The sequence below is a fragment of the Dendrobates tinctorius genome, unplaced genomic scaffold (genome assembly GCF_039654945.1).
Source record: "Dendrobates tinctorius isolate UK_male_01 unplaced genomic scaffold, ASM3965494v1 ptg000036l, whole genome shotgun sequence".
Taxonomy (NCBI): domain Eukaryota; kingdom Metazoa; phylum Chordata; class Amphibia; order Anura; family Dendrobatidae; genus Dendrobates; species Dendrobates tinctorius.
The window spans coordinates 16,186,779-16,205,747 of NW_027361704.1; the positions used below are offsets into that span (position 1 = coordinate 16,186,779).

At 42.9% G+C, this 18,969-nt stretch overlaps 1 protein-coding gene across 4 annotated transcripts in view; it reads left to right on the forward strand.

Annotated features, from left to right (window-relative positions):
- Window positions 1-18,969, forward strand: part of LOC141087889 (A disintegrin and metalloproteinase with thrombospondin motifs 2-like) — an 851,362-nt gene that overhangs the window by 482,001 nt on the left and 350,392 nt on the right. For all 4 annotated transcript variants that reach the window (XM_073573740.1, XM_073573737.1, XM_073573739.1 and 1 more), the window contains 2 exons: window positions 2,449-2,581; window positions 12,551-12,664. In XM_073573740.1, the coding sequence (XP_073429841.1) occupies window positions 2,449-2,581; window positions 12,551-12,664 (247 nt within the window). The remainder of the gene's footprint in view (window positions 1-2,448; window positions 2,582-12,550; window positions 12,665-18,969) is intronic.

Below are 18,969 nucleotides of genomic sequence, written 5' to 3' on the forward strand. Positions count from 1 at the left end.
CCTACCTCCCTCATCTCTGCTGAGGACTTTGCCACACACTTCAAAAATAAGATCTACCAAACAAGGCAAGTCTTCTTTGTTCAACCACCACAACCCCTTTGTATACCAGACCAATGCCCAAACCCCATAACCTCCCTCTCCAACATCACTGAAGGGGAGCTTAATTGTCTCCTCTCCAAATCGCACCTCACAACCTGTGCACTCGACCCCATCCCACCTCCTCCCCAACTTCACCACCACACTTATCCCATCCCTAACCCACCTCTTCAACCTATCACTAACTTCTGGTACCTTCCCTTTTGCTTTCAAACATGCCACAATCACGCCTATCCTTAAAAAGCCAACGCTCGACCCAACCGCTATGCCCAGCTATCACCCAATATCGCTGCTCCTATTCGCTTCGAAACTCCTGGAGCTGCACGTCAACGCTGAACTTTTCTCCCACCGCTCATCTAACTTACTTTTTGACAATCTACAATCTGGTTTCTGCCCCCAACACTCCGCTGAGACAGCCTTGACCAAAATTACTAATGACCTACTTACAGCCAAAGCAAACGGACAATACTCTATACTCCTGCTTCTACTTTAGACCTGTCCTCTGCTTTTGACACAGTTGACCACTGCCATCTACTACAGATCCTCTCCTTCTTTGGCATCAAAGATCTCGCCCTATCCCGAATCTCCTCATACCTTTCCAACTGCACATTCAGCGTCTCCCATTCCCACACTACCTCTTCATCCCACCCTCTCTCTGTTGGAGCCCCCCAAGGCTCTGTTCTAAGACCCCTACTCTTATCAATCTATACACTTGTCCTGGGGCAACTCATAAAGTCCCACGGATTCCAGTACCACCTTTATGCTGATGACACACAGATCTACCTCTCTGGCCCAGACGTCACCTCTCTGCTGTCCAGAATCCCAGAGTGTCTATCAGCCATATCCTCCTTCTTCTCCTCTCACTTCCTCAAGCTCAATGTGGACAAATCTGAACTCATCATCTTTCCTCCATCTCACAGATCTTCCTTACCTGACCTATCCATCACAATTAACAACATCACGCTTTCCTCCGTGCCGGAAGTCTGCTGCCTCAGAGTAACCTTTGACTCTGCCCTGTCCTTCAAACTGCACATCCAAGCTCTTTCTACCTCCTGTCGCCTCCAGTTCAAAAATATTTCCAGAATCCGGCCTTTCTTCAACCCTCAATCTACTAATATACTTGTGCATGCCCTCATCATCTCCCGCCTCGACTACTGCAACATCCTTTTCTGTGGCCTCCCTGCTAACACCCTCGCACCTCTCCACTCTATCCTTAACTCTGCTGCCCGAATAATTCATCTCTCCCTTGCTACTCCTCTGCTTCTCCCCTCTGCAAATCTCTTCTCCGGCTCCCATTCCCTCAGCGTATCCAGTTCAAATTACTAATACTGACCTACAAGGCCATCTATAAATTGTCTCCCCCATATGTCTCTGAACTAATCTCCTGATACCTTCCCTCACGTAATCTCTGGTCCTCCCAAGACCTCCTTCTCTCCTCCACACAGAATGCTGTAGATAAGCCCCTGATGGCTGTGGCCGCAGCTTATAGTGCTAAAATGGGGTGACAGATCCCCTTTAAGATACACGAAGTGCATCGCAAAGTATGGTGTTAAATGAAGTGTATTACACAGGATGGAGTTAAAGACATGGAGTCTATCACATAGGTTTGCATTAGATACATGAAGTGTATCACACAAGATAGGATTAGATGCATGGCTCAGAGGACTGGACTGTTTCACATATGATGGAATATATGCTCAGTGGACCACATCACAAATGATAGGATTAGGTGCACAGCTCATCTGACTTGACAGTATCACACACGATAGGATTAGATGCACAGTACGAGACCAAGCTTAAACTCATGGTTGCTGCTTCTGTACATTCTACAAATGTATTTTCCGTTGGGGTGCTGTCTGTGTGTGCAACGTACTGCAGACGGGTGACACACTGACTAATATTTGTGAATGTGCAGTTCGATACCTGATTTATCAGTTTTGAGGATGATTCATTGCTTGTGTTAATGCGAAGTAGCTCCTCAGTCCGAAATGTGGATGAAAACATGGAGCTGAACGTTGATTTAGTAACTGTTGACAATTCTTTTTGAGATTCTGGATTTTTCTGGAATTTTACTACTGTATAGATCAGTGCTTGATCCTCTTGGCAGCTCCCAAATCAACTATTATACAATGCTGAGCAGTAAGACAGTCTAAAGCCACCTGTATGAGTCTCTTTCTCTTCACCCATCTGACCAGTTTGCTGCTCAGTAGAGGTTGGAACAAAATGGGTAACCTATCCTGAGGATTAGCCATCAGTGTTAAAGTCCTGACCAGCAGTATACATAATAATTTATTACAAATATACAATTGTCCTTTAACGATAGTGATATTGGGTTTGTCATTTTTTCCATAGTTCTTATGATTGCCTGCGTGATGATCCATTTGCACATGACTGGCCTTCACTTCCTCAGCTGCCTGGGATTCATTATTCTATGAATGAGCAATGCCGTTTTGACTTTGGTATTGGTTACATGATGTGTACAGCTGTAAGTACTTTCAAAATTAGCCTTTTTTTTTTTTAAGTATTTTAGATGTCTAATTTTTATTTTTTATTTTTTATTTTTTGGGGGGTACAGGAAAATCGGACCAGTTATTCTGATAAGACCCTGATCTGAGTTGTAGGTTGTCATCTGATTTTCTTTTACAACTAAAAATGTAAAAAAAAAATTCTCCACCTTCTCCATTCTCAAAGTCAGTGAAAATTGGATGGCACTCGCATATTATCCGAGCGCAGTCCGATGTTTTTCATGGACCCATTGAATTGCTTCTCTGCTTTTGTTTCACAGATCAAAATCAGATATGTCTCTGATATTTTCCACAGACCATGTGGTCCAAAGAAAAAAATCAGACATATGTATGGCCCCATAGAATATCATGGGTATGAGTGCTATCTGTGAAATACACAGATAGCACTTGTATGCGAAAATCGGATGTGTGAGTGATGCCTTAATGGAAACCAAAACTCCAAAAGTACCAGGACTAAAATATATGCAAATTGTAAAAGACCGTTTTTATTAAATAGATTAGAAAACATGTATATATCCAATGTGACAGACACAAAAATAAATGGTGGGTGAGCCATAAGGGAAGCTCCCAAAATTAGTAGGCACCAATCAATGTCCAATCACAAAAAAAACCCAGTATATCCAAAAAATAAAAAGACAAACCACCATGAGGGAGGGGGGTGAGAAGGAAGTTTTTTCATACACACATCATGTAAATGGTAAATAAGAACAGTTCTTTCAAGCATTAAAGTGATATCATGATACAGATTAAAGTGTCAGCAAGCATAGTTCCCTGTAGTTTGTGACATAAGGTGCAGTGCATACTACAATGTAGACATAAGAGGATCACCCACCAAGCCCCCAACGCACGTTTCACAAATACTTCATCATTTATGTTTGTCATTTTATCTCATTTATCTTTGTGTCTGTCATATTGGATATATGCTTAGATTTTATTAAATGAACTAGCTGAAGAGCCCGGCGCTGCCCGGGCACAGTAACTAACTGTGGATAGTTATAACAAATTATAATTATCCTCCATCCCATAGTCCCATGCTCATATACCCAACATACCTATCCTCCATCCCATAGTCGAGTGCCCATATACCCATCACACATCCTCCATCCCATAGTCCCATGCCCATATACCCATCATACATATTCTCCATCCCATAGTCCCATGCCCATATACCCATCATACATATTTGCCATCCCATAGTCGAGTGCCCATATACCCATCACACATCCTTCATCTCATAGTCCCATGCCCATATACCCATCATACATATCCTCCATCCCATAGTCCCGTGCCCATATACCCATCATACATATCCACCATCCCATAGTCCCATGCCCATATACCCATCCTACATATTCTCCATCCCATAGTCCCATGCCCATATACCCATCATACATATTTGCCATCCCATAGTCGAGTGCCCATATACCCATCACACATCCTTCATCTCATAGTCCCATGCCCATATACCCATCATACATATCCTCCATCCCATAGTTCCGTGCCCATATACCCATCATACATATCCACCATCCCATAGGCCCATGCCCATATACCCATCATACATATCCTCCATCCCATAGTCGAGTGCCCATATACCCATCACACATCCTTCATCTCATAGTCCCATGCCCATATACCCATCATACTTATCCTCCATCCCATAGTACCGTGCCCATGTACCCATCATACATATCCGCCATCCCATAGTCCCGTGCCCATATACCCGTCATACATATCCTCCATTCCATAGTCCAGTGCCCATATACCCATCACACATCCTCCATCCCATAGTCCCATGCCCATATACCCGTCATACATATCCTCCATCCCATAGTCCAGTGCCCATATACCCATCACACATCCTCCATCCCATAGTCAACCACTATGACATCATAATGAGCGGCGGGACTTGCAACCTATGATGATATCAGCGTCGCCATGGCAACCATTATGACATCATAATGAGGGGTGTGGCTTGATACACACACACTTTTTCCCCATTATTTAGATAGGGGCAAAATTATTTGGTGAATTGGAACGCACGGGGTTAAAATTTCGCCTCACAACATAGCCTAAGACACTCTCGGGGGCCAGACGTGTGACTGTGCCAAATTTTGTGGCTGTAGCTGCGACGGTGCGGATGCCAATCCCGGACATACATACATACATACACACACTTGAGCTTTATATAATAGATTATAAATCATATATTGGTATTTGCATCTGCTTTAGTCCTGGCACTGTTTTTGTTTTTTGGGTTCTAAAAGTATTAAAAGATAAATACTATAATATACAGTGTCTTCAAATACCTTGTGTTCTTTTCCACATTTTCTCATGCTACGCCCACAAAAGTATATGTACGGCAGTTTATTGGGATTTTATGTGATATATCAGCACAAAGTAGTAAGTATTTTGTGAAGTGTAAAGTAAAACAAAAAACATGGTTTGGTACCATAGCCAGTAGAAAAAAATACTTAAAGTTCTCTCAGTGAGAGAAACAAAACAGGAATCTTGTGGGTATGATACCTTTTAATGGCTAACAAATAATAGTGAATGATGTTACAAAGCAAGCTTTCGAGACAACTTACGTCTCTTCATCAGGCTGATATAACAAAATATTTGAAGAATATGAACACTCACTGAAAAAATCTCAGGGTGGGTAGAAAACATCCTCATGCTGCTGGTAAGGAAGACAGCCAGCTACATACAGGACACTACAGACCTGATGAATAAGCTATCCACGATAGGTCCCCTCCCCAACAGCACCATCTTAGCCACCATGGATGTCGAATCCTTATATTCCAACATCCCACATGAAGATGGACTAACCGACTGCCGAATGTTTCTTGAGGCCAATGGGATCCCCTCCGAGTCTGTAATAACACTTACCAGATTCATCCTCACACACAACTTTTTCTCTTTCGGTGAGGAGCTATACCTACAACGCACTGGCACCGCTATGGGAAGTAAAATGGCACCCCAGTACGCTAACCTCTTCATGGCTAAACTGGAAAATGACTTTTTAACATCCTTCTCCATCAAACCCTTTGCCTATTTGCGTTACATCAATGACATCTTAATAATCTGGACTGAGCCTGAACAAGAACTTCTAAATTGCCATGACAAATTCACCAAATTTCATCCAACCATAAACTTGACATTGGACCACTCAAAAATAAAAATCAACTTCCTAGACACCACCATAAAAATCCAAAATGGTTCATTCCAAACATCAGTGTATCGGAAACCAATTGACGGTCCCAGATACCTCAAATGGGACAGCTTCCATCCTAAACACATTAAAAAGTCCATTGTCTACAGCCAGATATAACCGTATCTGGTCCAGTCCTAAGGAAAGGGATGAACACCTAACCCAGCTTAAAATGTCATTTTTAAATCAAGGTTACCATCCCACCTCCACTGATGATCAGATCGTTAGGGCCACAAGGATCCCTAGAAGTCAAGTACTTCAATACAGAAAAAAAAGAGGAAAATGATTGTGTACCTCTGGTAGTGACCTACAACCCACAGCTTGAAATACGGAAAAAAATGGCTAAGAAGCTTCACCATATCCTACACAAGGATGACCGGTTAAAAATGCTATTCAAGACCCCCCCTTGCTATGTTACAGGCAACCTCCCAATCTAAGAAACATCATTATCCGAAATTCAATGCCCTCAGATTCACCAAGAGGAACATATCCTTGCAATGGGAGAAGATGCAAAACCTGCATTCATATAGAGACCAAAGACAAAATCCAAATCCCCAACACACAGCAGGACTAAAAGATCCCTGGGACATTCACATGTTCCTCTTCCAATGTGGTGTATTTAATTCTATGCAATATATGTCCTGTGGGTGGCCTCTTTGTTGGAGAAACAGGACAGAGACTGAGAGCAAGGATGAGGTCTCATCGTCACGCAATTACAGACAAAAAAAAACATTTACCTGTGGCCAAACATTTCTGTGATCCAGGACACAACATAGGCAATATGAAAGTTGTCATTTTAAAAGGCAATTTTATATCACAGAAAGATTGCAGGGTGTGGGAACACAAATTCATTATAATCTTTGATTCTATTCACACAGGACTCAATTTGTCAGGAGTTTTTGTGGACCATTACCATATCTGAGCTATTTCCTCCAAATAGCCCTTTGATCTCACATAACTTTCACACCACTTATCTAATCTTACCTAATTAAGGATTCTCTCTTCAAGCTCAGTGTTTGTTTATTGAAATGTCCATGTATCACACCATGCATGTGCTCTCCACTGTATATAAAAAAGGTTTCAAATATTTTGTGATATCAGCCTGATGAAGAGACATAAGTTGTCTCGAAAGCTTGCTTTGTAACATCATTCACTATTATTTGTTAGCCATTAAAAGGTATCATACCCACAAGATTCCTATTTTGTTTCTCTCACTGAGAGCACTTTATATATTTGAAGTATAAAGGAAATGATATATGGATTTCTAAATATCTTAAAAATATAAATTTGAAAATTATCATGTGCATTTGTATTCAGCCCCCTAGTCAATGCTTTGTAGGACCATCTCACTGCAATTACTGTTGCAAGTATTTTGGGGTATTTCTCTACCAGCTTTGCACATCTGGAGTCTGACATTTTTGCCCATTCTTCTCTGCAAGTGAGACCTCCTGCTACTTACAACCAGTCTTTATAGTCCAGAATATATTTGGATGAATAGGAATAACAAAGATAATAGAGATTTATTAGGTTAAATCTCTCACCCTGCATCAGCTTTATGAAAACTAAGGATGAAATCACTTGTGACGTATACACAGAAATATCCGCTGTGTATTACAGCACCTGTGGATATTATCCCGCATATCTGACTCATGTCAAATTATATTAAGGGTAAGTTCCCATGATGAGTTTTTGTTGATCTTTTGTTGATTTTGTTTTATCACTGGGCAAAAACACAAGTTATTTTTTAGCAGAACGGATGAGTTTTATTGAAATCTCATGTTCATCGTGCTTTTTTTTTTATTGTGACCTGCAGTGCGTGTTTGATATTCGCAACATATTAATTTCTCTAACAGGTATGCTGAGTTATATGTTACATGTGCATGAGTAAAATTGGATCTTTGAATTGCTTGGAAGATCCAGAGATGGTGAAATATACTTCCAAAGTTTCTTGGCAGTTTCTTTTGAATGTACCTCTCACTGTATATCTTTTCAGAACAGTAATAATTCCATTATTGCTCGAGAATAATTTTGTTTTAATTTTCTTTACCAATCCTGGAAACAAAAATGTATACTATATGAACAAAAATATTGGGAAACCGACGTATTACACCTACTGAGCATTTTATGTCAGCCTAATCCAAATTCATAGGCATTACCTTGAAGATGTTACCCCTTTGTACTTAAAACAGCTTCTACTGTTCTGGAAAGGTTTTCTACAAGAGTTTGGAGTGAGTCCATGGGAACTTTTGTCAAGTAACCCTTTTCCTGCTAAGGATGTACCTGACATTTTATTGCAGGGTGGCATGGTGGAATCTCTGTAGCTAATGACCTATGAGATACATCCTGGCTAGTAATGGCCATATCTCCTCTTGGATCACAGGTACAGTAGGGATCGGGCTTGTTTTAATGCTGGAAGTCATGACCCAGCTTGTGAAAGTGAGAACTGCACGTGTCTAAAGCTCTCATTTCTGACTCTCACTTTAAGCTCTCGTGCACACGACAATATTTTAGGTCTGAGTGTTGCCCGTTAAAAAATGGATCCCACTAGTGCCAATATTATTCAATGAGGCAGTGTAGATGAATGATTATTTTCACTTACCGAGTTTGCGTGTGAAAAAATTGCAGCCTGCACAAGTTTCTTCCATAGATCGGATGAGACTCACCTGTTCAAATCTGTGAATGTGAAAAAAAAATGAGTGCCATACAGAGCCACAGTACAGGATCTGATTTTTATTGAAACATTGCAATTCTATAACATCAGAAACTATAAATGATTCATAGCTGCAGTTATAAAAAAATGGATTGTACACGGATGACAAGTGAGAAAGAAAATTGTCTCACTTTTCTGGACTTTTAATATGCTTATGTGAACCTACCTTAATCCATGAGCTCTCAGGATAGATCATGATGACAGCCACAATGCAAAAAATTTTTGGCACTCAACTCGTTGCAAAGATGAAGAATTTTTATTTGCAGTCACAAATATAGACGTTTCGGCTGTATCAACTAGCCTTCATCAGTAAACAAGACTGCTCCTATCTCTATAATTTTCTGAACATTATATTGTATGACCAATAGTAAATTAGGTGCTATTGGAGGTGATACCATCCACCATGTAAGAACTGGTATATAAACCTGTAGATTTCAAAGAGAAGGGGTAGTAGAGAAATATTCCAAATGAGATCATATACAGGATTATTAGATCTGTGACTTTGAAAAGCTCCAAGGGTTGCACCAACCAGAAGTTGGCATAAACATCCTATGGCTATGCCACACCAGCGGTGGATGCCGTGTTCACACAGGTCCTGCTGCCACCCACCAATGACAGACATTTGAAACTACAGCCAGCTGCTGTTCCTACAGCGCGAAATTGGGTTTTCTATGAGTCACAGGATTTAACAATCCCACAAGTAATTCCCTTTAGGCTAACATCTCCAAAGATTTCTCACGTTTTAACTCTTTGGAGCTTACACTTCTGGGCAGGATACTGACAGTTAAATCTATTATTTTGCCAAAAATATTGTATATTTTCCGAGCCATTCCGTTAAAATTCCCTTTAAAGCTGATAGATAAGATACAAAACCTGATTAACCTATTCATTTGGGAAAACAAGAGACCACGAATAGCCGGGAACACTCTTTTTCGTCAAAAAATCCATGGGGGCTTGGCTGTCCCAAACATTTGGGCACACCAACAAGCGTATCTAGTTAAACATAGTCATCAATGGTTTACCCAAAAGGATCATCCAGTATGGATGGATCTGGAATTGGTGCAAATTAACTATAGTTCATTACGAGATTTTTTTTAAATATATTCTTGTCTCATCTCTGAAAAAGCATAGACATCCTAGTTATGATGCTATTTTTGAAGCGTGGAGGAAGTTTGCCAAACTTAAGAAAAATGATAATAGAGTTTCTATTCTTAACAACCTGCCTCTCAAAATGATCACAGTCATATATGATTGCCCAATACCAAATGCCTGGCCCAATCATAACACTGGTCAACAGCATTTTTGGTGCCAAAGATATTTCATCGAATTTAGGGTATTTTTGGGGTGCTGATTCTGAATATGTCATCAGTTTTGCCAGATTGGCTCAAGTTTTTGAGATTTTTGGTATCTTATTTATAGCACTTGTTGGTAAATGCGACGCATCATCTCATTAATTTCTTTGGATTAGTACTTGAACTGAGCAGTTCTCAATATAGTTTTGTGTTAATTAGTGTTCTAAAAGTTTGTTCATAGCTTGATTTTTGCACTAACTTTATGTTGTTGTCTGTTTTCCAGTGAAAAGCATGAACTCATCATGAAGAAGTTGTCTTAACGATCCAGACTCATTCTGTTACATTTGTGGTGAATATACACTGCCAAAACATAGAAGAAACATAACACACTTCGTAAAAAAAGTGTATTTTGCCTATTTTGGGGTTATGCTTGGGGACCAAGACAAGTTTTGGGCACCACACATAGTGTGCAAAGCATGTATCGAATTATTACGAAAATGGAGCAAAGGACAAAGAACAAGCTTCAAATTTGGTGTTCCAATGGTGTGGAGAGAGCCAAAAAATCATCATGATGACTGTTATTTATGGTAAACACAGGTACAGGCACATCTTCACAATGAGGGACAGGCCTTCTTGCAGATTCCATGTTACTCCCATTTTCGTTTCTTATGCTTATTGAATCCTTGCACTTGCACTGCACAGAAATAACAGTCATCATGATGATTTTTTGGCTCTCTCCACACCATTGGAACACCAAATTTGAAGCTTTTTCTTTGTCCTTTGCTCCATTTTCGTAATAATTCGATACATGCTTTGCACACTATGTGTGGTGCCCAAAACTTGTCTTGGTCCCCAAGCATAACCCCAAAATAGGCAAAATACACTTTTTTTACGAAGTGTGTTATGTTTCTTCTATGTTTTGGCAGTGTATATTCACCACAAATGTAACAGAATGAGTCTGGATCGTTAAGACAACTTCTTCATGATGAGTTCATGCTTTTCACTGGAAAACAGACAACAACATAAAGTTAGTGCAAAAATCAAGCTATGAACAAACTTTTAGAACACTAATTAACACAAAACTATATTGAGAACTGCTCAGTTCAAGTACTAATCCAAAGAAATTAATGAGATGATGCGTCGCATTTACCAACAAGTGCTATAAATAAGATACCAAAAATCTCAAAAACTTGAGCCAATCTGGCAAAACTGATGACATATTCAGAATCAGCACCCCAAAAATACCCCAAATTCATTAAAATATTTTGGACACCAGAAAAAAAATTTTTTTTCGTTGACCTGTGTAATATAAAGAAAATTGGAGATCTCTATGATGGCATATGTATCAAGTCTTTCTCTTCTCTTAAGGACAGCTTTCATTTGCCCTCAGGTGAATTCATGTCTTATTTGCTCATTTGAGATAACCTTCAAAAGTTAATAAGCAGTAGAAAGTTAAATTTAGACGTGATTCTCTCATTGGTTGACAACCCTGCTCTTGAAAGTAGATGGACTCTTAGACATATTTATCCTTGTTTCAATAGAGATACAGTGTTTTCAATGACCAGTTATATGAAAAAATGGGAGTTAGATCTTAGATCACCCATTTCTGAGGAGCAGTGGAAATATGCCTTTAGGATTTCCCACAGATCTACAATTTCGATGGGACTACACGAGACTCATATGAAGGTAGCACTCCGGTGGTACTACACACCTACGAGACTATCTCATATAAGTGTGGATACTTCTCCTTTGTGTTGGAGAGGCTGCCATTGCAATGGAAATTTATTTCATATTTATTGGAGCTGCCCCAAGTTACAAACACTCTGGTTACAGGTAAAGATACATGTCAACTCACTGTCCAAAACCTTTATCGATGTCACCCCCCCGTATGGCGCTTTTATCCCTAGACCTAGAGGGTATTAGTCCGACAATCAAATTCGTGATGACGCACATATTCCTTACGGTAAAGAATTTTATAGCGCAGTGGTGGAAGAAGCCGGATGCTCCTATTTTCTTGGATATAGTTAACACACTACGCACCCATAGTATAATGGAGGAAAAAATAGCTATCAACGCAGGTTCATTGAATCACTATCATTTGAAGTGGGAGGTGTGGAATACCAAATATAAATGATTTGCTGTCCTATTTTAAAGTCATGAAGGAATTGTTATCTTCTTCCTTGATGTCATGGATGAATTGTTGTGTCCTATTTTCAAGTCATGAGAGAATTGTTATGTCTTCCATTTTGTGTTTGAAGTCTGGTATATGATGGTAATAATTCTTGTTTGTAATTGTATAATTTTACTATTTGTAAAATGGAGATCTCTATCTTTTGATTCCTTTCCCATTCCCCTTCCCTTCCCTTTTAAATTGTTAAACTTTAATAAAAATTATTTGAAAGACCATACAGCGCGGGAGCAATAAAAAAGGTTTTTATGGGTGATACATGGGGAGACAGGGGGTTTCATACGTAGTTGTGGAATGTATAGTTGACACTCAATTAACTGATATTTTTAGCTGGTAGGTCAGAAAAGTGGTGACAGGTTTCCTTTAACAGGGATAGATATTTTTGGCATAGGAGTTGCGACTTCTCTAATACTTATCTAATAAAGTGTTATTTTAACTGTCAGTATTGATGCTGGAATCTCTTTTCTTCTATGTAGATTTATGATTATGAAAAACATAATTTTTATATTTATTTGACTTCCTCCATAGTTTCGAACATTTGACCCCTGCAAGCAGCTCTGGTGCAGTCACCCTGATAACCCTTACTTTTGTAAAACAAAAAAAGGACCTCCTCTGGATGGAACGATGTGTGCACAAGGAAAGGTAAAAATTTATTGAAACATAAAAATTAATAAACACACAGAACTTTAAATAAAGGGAAGTACATTTGTCTCAATAAGGTTTAAAACAGCAAAGTATTCACCAAGTACAGTATCTTTGCAGTTTGTCAACATTTTGAAACTAAAACCGAAGTGAAGCAAATAAGTTATTTAACTACTAACAAGAGAGTAGATTGGTTATTAAAAGGAATTTGTCACCACCAAAATGCATTGTTGATGGCTTATTCTAAGCTGGAGACTTAGCCCCTATAACAACCATACTAGCACAGTACCTGTTAATATTACAGTGCTTTAGAAAATAACTTAATTCATATGTTCATGAGAAGGCTTGGTGCACCCTTGGTGTTGCTACGAGTTTGGCTCAGTTTTGCCTTCTCATTTGCAAACTGATACCCTTACTCCACCTCTGATTGTCAGTGTTCTCTTCCTAGAGCAAGCACTGTCTAAATGCTCCTGGCATGTGCAACCATGTGTATTCTCCTCCCTGTCTCCTGTCATCTGATGCCACTTGCTGCACTACTCTGTGTATTAGTGTAGGGAGCAACATCTGAAGTAACAGACAGAGGAGCGAGATATTGCTAAATTTAGAAATTTTGGAGGCCCAATATCTATTTTACCTTTGCCTTGATAAGATGGCTGCATACCACATAAGGTGCTGTTATAATAGTGTAGCAACTCAGTCGGGAAAAATACTTAGTGCACTTAAACCTGCAACTGACCTTGCCGGTTCCTGTACAGACTAGAGATGCTGACCCCACAGTCCATAGTGGTTCCCACGTGAGCTGAGATTGCCCTAATCACAGGCTAGATGATCTCAACTTGTACCTATGCTGCCTGAAAGGCCATCAAGCACTTCACTTTCCTCCTAATGAACCAGAGGACAGAGCAGAGTGCAAACTACTTACAGAAGGAAAAGTGTGCTAAATTAGGAGGAAATCCCGGACTTATTAAAACAAACCACAAAATACAAAATAAACTATTAAGTAAATACTGTTAGAGAATGTGCCTCCTACTTTTATAAATCAAACAGAAGATAGGTGCAGGGTAAAGAACATAAACAGCTGAGAGATAATCTAGCTGGTTTTTCACTGACTTGCTTAAACTAAAGCAATAAATTACAGTATATAAAGCCATGCCTGAAAGTTGATAGGACAGATAAATGCTACCTGATACCCTAAATAGACTGAAGCAAGGATAACAGAAACTATATACCTTGGGAAAAGGTGTATCTGCTGTGTTTTTTTGGACAGAGAAGCAGACCACTAAGCACAGATTCAAGGGTTTAAACCCAGAAGCATACCCCCTATCTATGAGAGGCCACTTGAAACACAGAAAACCTCAACCACTGACGCCATTGACAGAACTCACTCGCTAGGCGACCCGCATGCAAATCTTCCACATCAACCCAGGAATTCTCCTCCGGACCAAAACCCTTCCATTTATAACAAGACATTTTAGTCGACTACTGACAGGTCTGGAACCCAAAACTGTTTTCACTTCATACTCCTTATCCTCCTCCAAATCAACTTCAGTGATGTCCTGAGGACCAGGCATTCCCTTAAACTTTTTAAGAAGACAGGGATGGTAGGAATTATTAATCCTCCATGCAACCGGGAGTTGGAGCTTGACCATAACAGGATTATGATCTTAATTACCTTATACAGACCAACAAATTTAGGAGCAAATTTCTTTGACAAAGCTTTAAGCTGTCTGACTGCAGTTTTGTTTTTTTTTTGTATTTGTTTTTTTTAACCCCATAACGACCGCCGATACACGTTTTAATGGCAGCAGTTAAGGGGCCTTTTTCCTCAGCGCCGGTTTTTAATGGTGCTGAGAAATAAGTGTATAGCGCCCCCCAGCATCAGAAAATCTTTGGGGTCTCAGCTATCAGGGGTAGCTGAGACCATGGAGAACATGATTTGGGTCAGTTTTTACCATCCCCAGTCTTGTGATCGCCGTGATTCACCGAATAATGGCGATAAAAAAGTCCCGATTTTCAATTAATTTCTCTCTTCTCTGATATAATCTAGCATACCAGAAGATAGAGAAATGGGGTCCCCTGAGCCCCCTTGGTACCTCTGCTAACTTCGGACCGTCCATCTCCCAGCCCTTCGCGTCATCTTCCTGGAATAAAATGGTGAGCGCATGCGTGATGCACCCACCGAGATCTTCCGGCCAGAACCCAGCAACAATAAGAGCTTTTTCCTATTGGTTCATTTTGATCACTGTGATATGGTCTATCACAGTGATCTAAATAAAAAAATAGTAAATTGAAAGATTAACCCTCCTGTAGGGACGGCGGAACGCACTAAATATAAAATAATAGAAAGCGCGTTTGCCGCCCGGGGTCCACCGTGCAGTAGGTGTTAAACTGCTGCTATATAATGGCAGACGCACAATATGGTGGTATATCGCACACGGGTTGAACGTTACCCGGTGTGCACTGGGCATACTCTGTTATGTTCACAGAGGCGCCTAACGGCATAAACATAAATGCTGAGCCTGTTTACCTCACAGGTCTCAGCGGTGTGCATGCACGGTATATGGTCACAGGACTCGGGCCAAAGACACAGGGTCGGAGTCCGTCTAGACCTACCGTGCATGCGGCGTCGCAACTGACCCCCCCAAGTGCTGCTGACTGCAGTGCGGCGTCAGACCCAGCCGCTGTATGACAATGCCCAAGAGGGCGCGCACTGCCGAACGCTAGCAATGTGTAGAGGTGCGGTGTGCACAGTGACCTATGGCTTGCCACTGACTGGCGCTGACTGCTACTCAAGTTCACTATCCACATGCGTAATGTCAAAGGGAGGGGAATCTTAATGAGTCAGTCGCCAGAATCATACATCCATCACCATCCACACATCTAGCAAGTAAGCCTATACTAGCGCATGGCCGCTCGGCCATGCGGACCTTTTATAGCCGTGCGGGACCTTCCAGATCTCTGGGATGGACCAATGAGATCAGGAGAAGTACCTGAGCACGTGACTCCCGATCTCCAATGGGAGATCGTCTCGTGAGCATGCCCAGTAGCGTGACGAGAGGACTTAGCCACTGGAGTGGCTTGCTGCAGGGCATCCTGCGCTGCTATTGTTGACCCCAAGGTGGCAGCAACAACCAGTCCTACAGAGCTGGTCTGAGCAGAGCGCCTGCGACACCGAGATTGCTTTGCAGGCTCCTGAGCGGTCGGAGAAGAATGGGAGACCGCAGGATGCAAGGCTCTGGATTCCTGCTGTGCAGCTGCAGGAACCAGACACCTAACATTACCCCCCTCCTAGGGCCCCCTCCGCTCTGAGCCTCAGCATGCACAAACACCGCGATCAGGAGCGGGGCGTGGATGTTCACCATTGGCTCCCAGGTCCGGGTCTCAGGACCATGACCCTTCCAGTCCACCAAATAAAATTTTTTGCCACGCACAATCCTGCATCCCACTATGGCGTTGACCTCAAACTCATCCGAGGCCTGGTTTGATGTCCCGGCAGATGACTCAGAAAACCGAGCCATGTGAACAGGCTTGAGAAGGGACACATGGAAGATGTCAGAGATGGCCAAGTGTGGTGGAAGAGCCAGACGGTAGACCACTGAGCTGATGCGCTCGAGGACCTTGAAGGGACCAATGTATCGCGGAGCGAACTTGGAGGACTCGGCCCGCAGCTTGATATTACGAGCAGAGAGCCACACCAAGTCGCCAGGGGTAAAAGTTGGAGCGGGACGCCGATGTGTGTCGGCTGATGCTCTCATTCTCTCTTTAGAGGTTCGAATAGCATCCAAATGTTGCGAGCCTCCACTGCCCAGTCTACCACCCTGGAATCAGTGGAAGACACTGGCATCGGGACAGGGATGCGCGGATGCTGGCCATAATTGAGATGGAACGGCATCTGACCAGTGTAATCAGCCACTGCGTTATTCAGGGCAAATGCAGCCCACGGTAGTAAGGATGCCCAGTCATCCTGCCTGGCAGAGACAAAATGTTGCAGGTATGTGACCAGAGTTTGATTGGCTCTCTCAACCAACCCATTCGTCTCGGGATGATATGCAGAGGACAAATTGAGCTCGATACTGAGTAGACTGCAGAGCTCCCTCCAAAATCGAGACCCAAACTGGGGACCTCGGTCACTGACTATTTTGTCTGGCATACAGTGCAAACAAAATACGTGCTTTATGAACAGTGTGACGAGACCACGAGCGGAAGGCAGCCATGCAAGTGGCACCAGATGCACCATTTTAGAGAAATGATCGGTGACCACCCAGATGACCATGCTGCCACCAGATTTGGGTAGGCCGACCATAAAGTCCATGCCGACCATCTCCCAGGGTCTGCCTGCCACCGGCAAGGGATACAGTAACCCCGCCGGCCTCTGCCTAGAGGACCTGTTCCGAGCACAAGAGACGCATGCTTGAATGTACTCTTTAGTGTCCCGAGCCATGTGCAGCCACCAATAAGACCTTGTCAGGAGTTCTGTGGTCCGCTTAATGCCAAAGTGACCACCCACCCTGGACACGTGTGCCCACGCGAGGACCTTCGGCCGCAGGCGAGGAGGGACAAAGGTCTTGCCTGGCGGAACTGCCTCAAGAGTGACCGGAGCCACGGTCCTCAGGCTCTCCGTGGGGACAATTAGCCCAGGCTCAGCCTCCTCTTCCTCCGCTGAGACCACCGAGCGAGAAAGAGCATCCGCATGGACGTTCTTCTCTCCAGACAGGTAGTGCAAGGTGAAGCGGAAGCGGGAGAAGAAGAGCGACCACCTAGCTTGAAGAGAGTTCAAGCGCTGGGCCGTTTGCAAGTAGACCAGGTTTTTATGGTCAGTGTACACCTGGAAGGGAAACCAGGCTCCCTCCAGGAGATGTCTCCGCTCAGAAAAGGCCAATTTCATGGCCAGCAACTCCCTGTCCCCGATGGAGTAGTTTCTCTCCACCGGTGAGAAGGTCTTTTGAGAAGAAGAAGCAGGGATGCTTCCGACCTTGAGCATCCTTCTGGAAAAGGACTGCTCCTGCACCAACGGACGAGGCATCTACCTCTAGGATAAAGGGTTTATCCACATCGGGATGGTGGAGGATGGGAGCGCCAGCAAAATGGGTTTTCAGAGAGGAAAAGTCCGAGGAGACCTGCTCTAACCAAACCTTTGGATTGGCTCCTTTCTTGGTGAGAGGGACCAAAGGAGCTACCAGTGTGGAGAAGTGGGGAATGAACTGGCGGTAATAGTTAACGAACCCCAAAAAGCGCTGCACCGCTTTTAGAGAATGGGGCTCTTGCCAGTCCATTACCGCTTGCAATTTGGCAGGATCCATAGCCAACCCCTGAGCCGAGATGATATAGCCCAGGAACGGCAAGGACTCCTGCTCAAACTGGCACTTCTCCAGCTTGGCGAAGAGAGAATTCGCCCGCAAACGGTCGAAGACCTTGCAGACGTCTCTCCGGTGAGAGGCCACATCTGGAGAAAAGAATGTTATCCAGATAGACCACCACCGAGATAGAGAGCATATCGTGAAAGACGTCATTTACGAAGTCCTGGAAGACAGCAGGCGCATTACAGAGGCCGAAGGGCATGACCAGATACTCATAGTGGCCATCCCTGGTATTAAAAGCTGTCTTCCACTCGTCTCAGGTTGTACGGCCCCCCGTAGATCTAATTTCTAAAGATCCGGGCCCCTCGCAACCTGTCAAACAACTCAGAGATCAAAGGAAGAGGGTATTTGTTTTTTACGGTAATGGTGTTAAGACCTCTGTAGTCAATGCAGAGGCGCAACTCCCCACTCTTCTTCTGCACGAAGAAGAACCCTGCACCAGCCGGCGACACTGATTTTCTGATAAACCCTCATGCCTAGTTCTCCCAGATATATTGTGACATGGCCTCTGTCTCCGGGAGAGATAGAGGGTACACGCGGCCTCTAGGAGGCTCCGCACCAGGCAATAGGTCTATTGGGCAATCGTAAGGACGGTGTGGCAGAAGCGTCTCCGCTGATTTTTGGAGAAGACGTCCGCATACTGCCGGTAGTGTCTAGGGAGCGTGGAAAGATCCGCGGGCACCTCCGTGGATGCTACTTGGACACTGCCCCTCATGCACCTTGCCTCACAGTCCTTGCTCCAACCCAGTATACTCCCCGAAGACCAATCTATATGAGGGGAATGGTAATGGAGCCACAGAAGTCCGAGAAGCACCTGGTCGATGCCATCTGGCAAAATGAACAGGGACAACGTCTCGTGATGAGAGGGTGAAATTGAGAAACGAAGAGGTGCTGTCTGGTGTGTAACTAGGGATGGTAAAGGCGCACCGTCAACCACCCTGATGATCT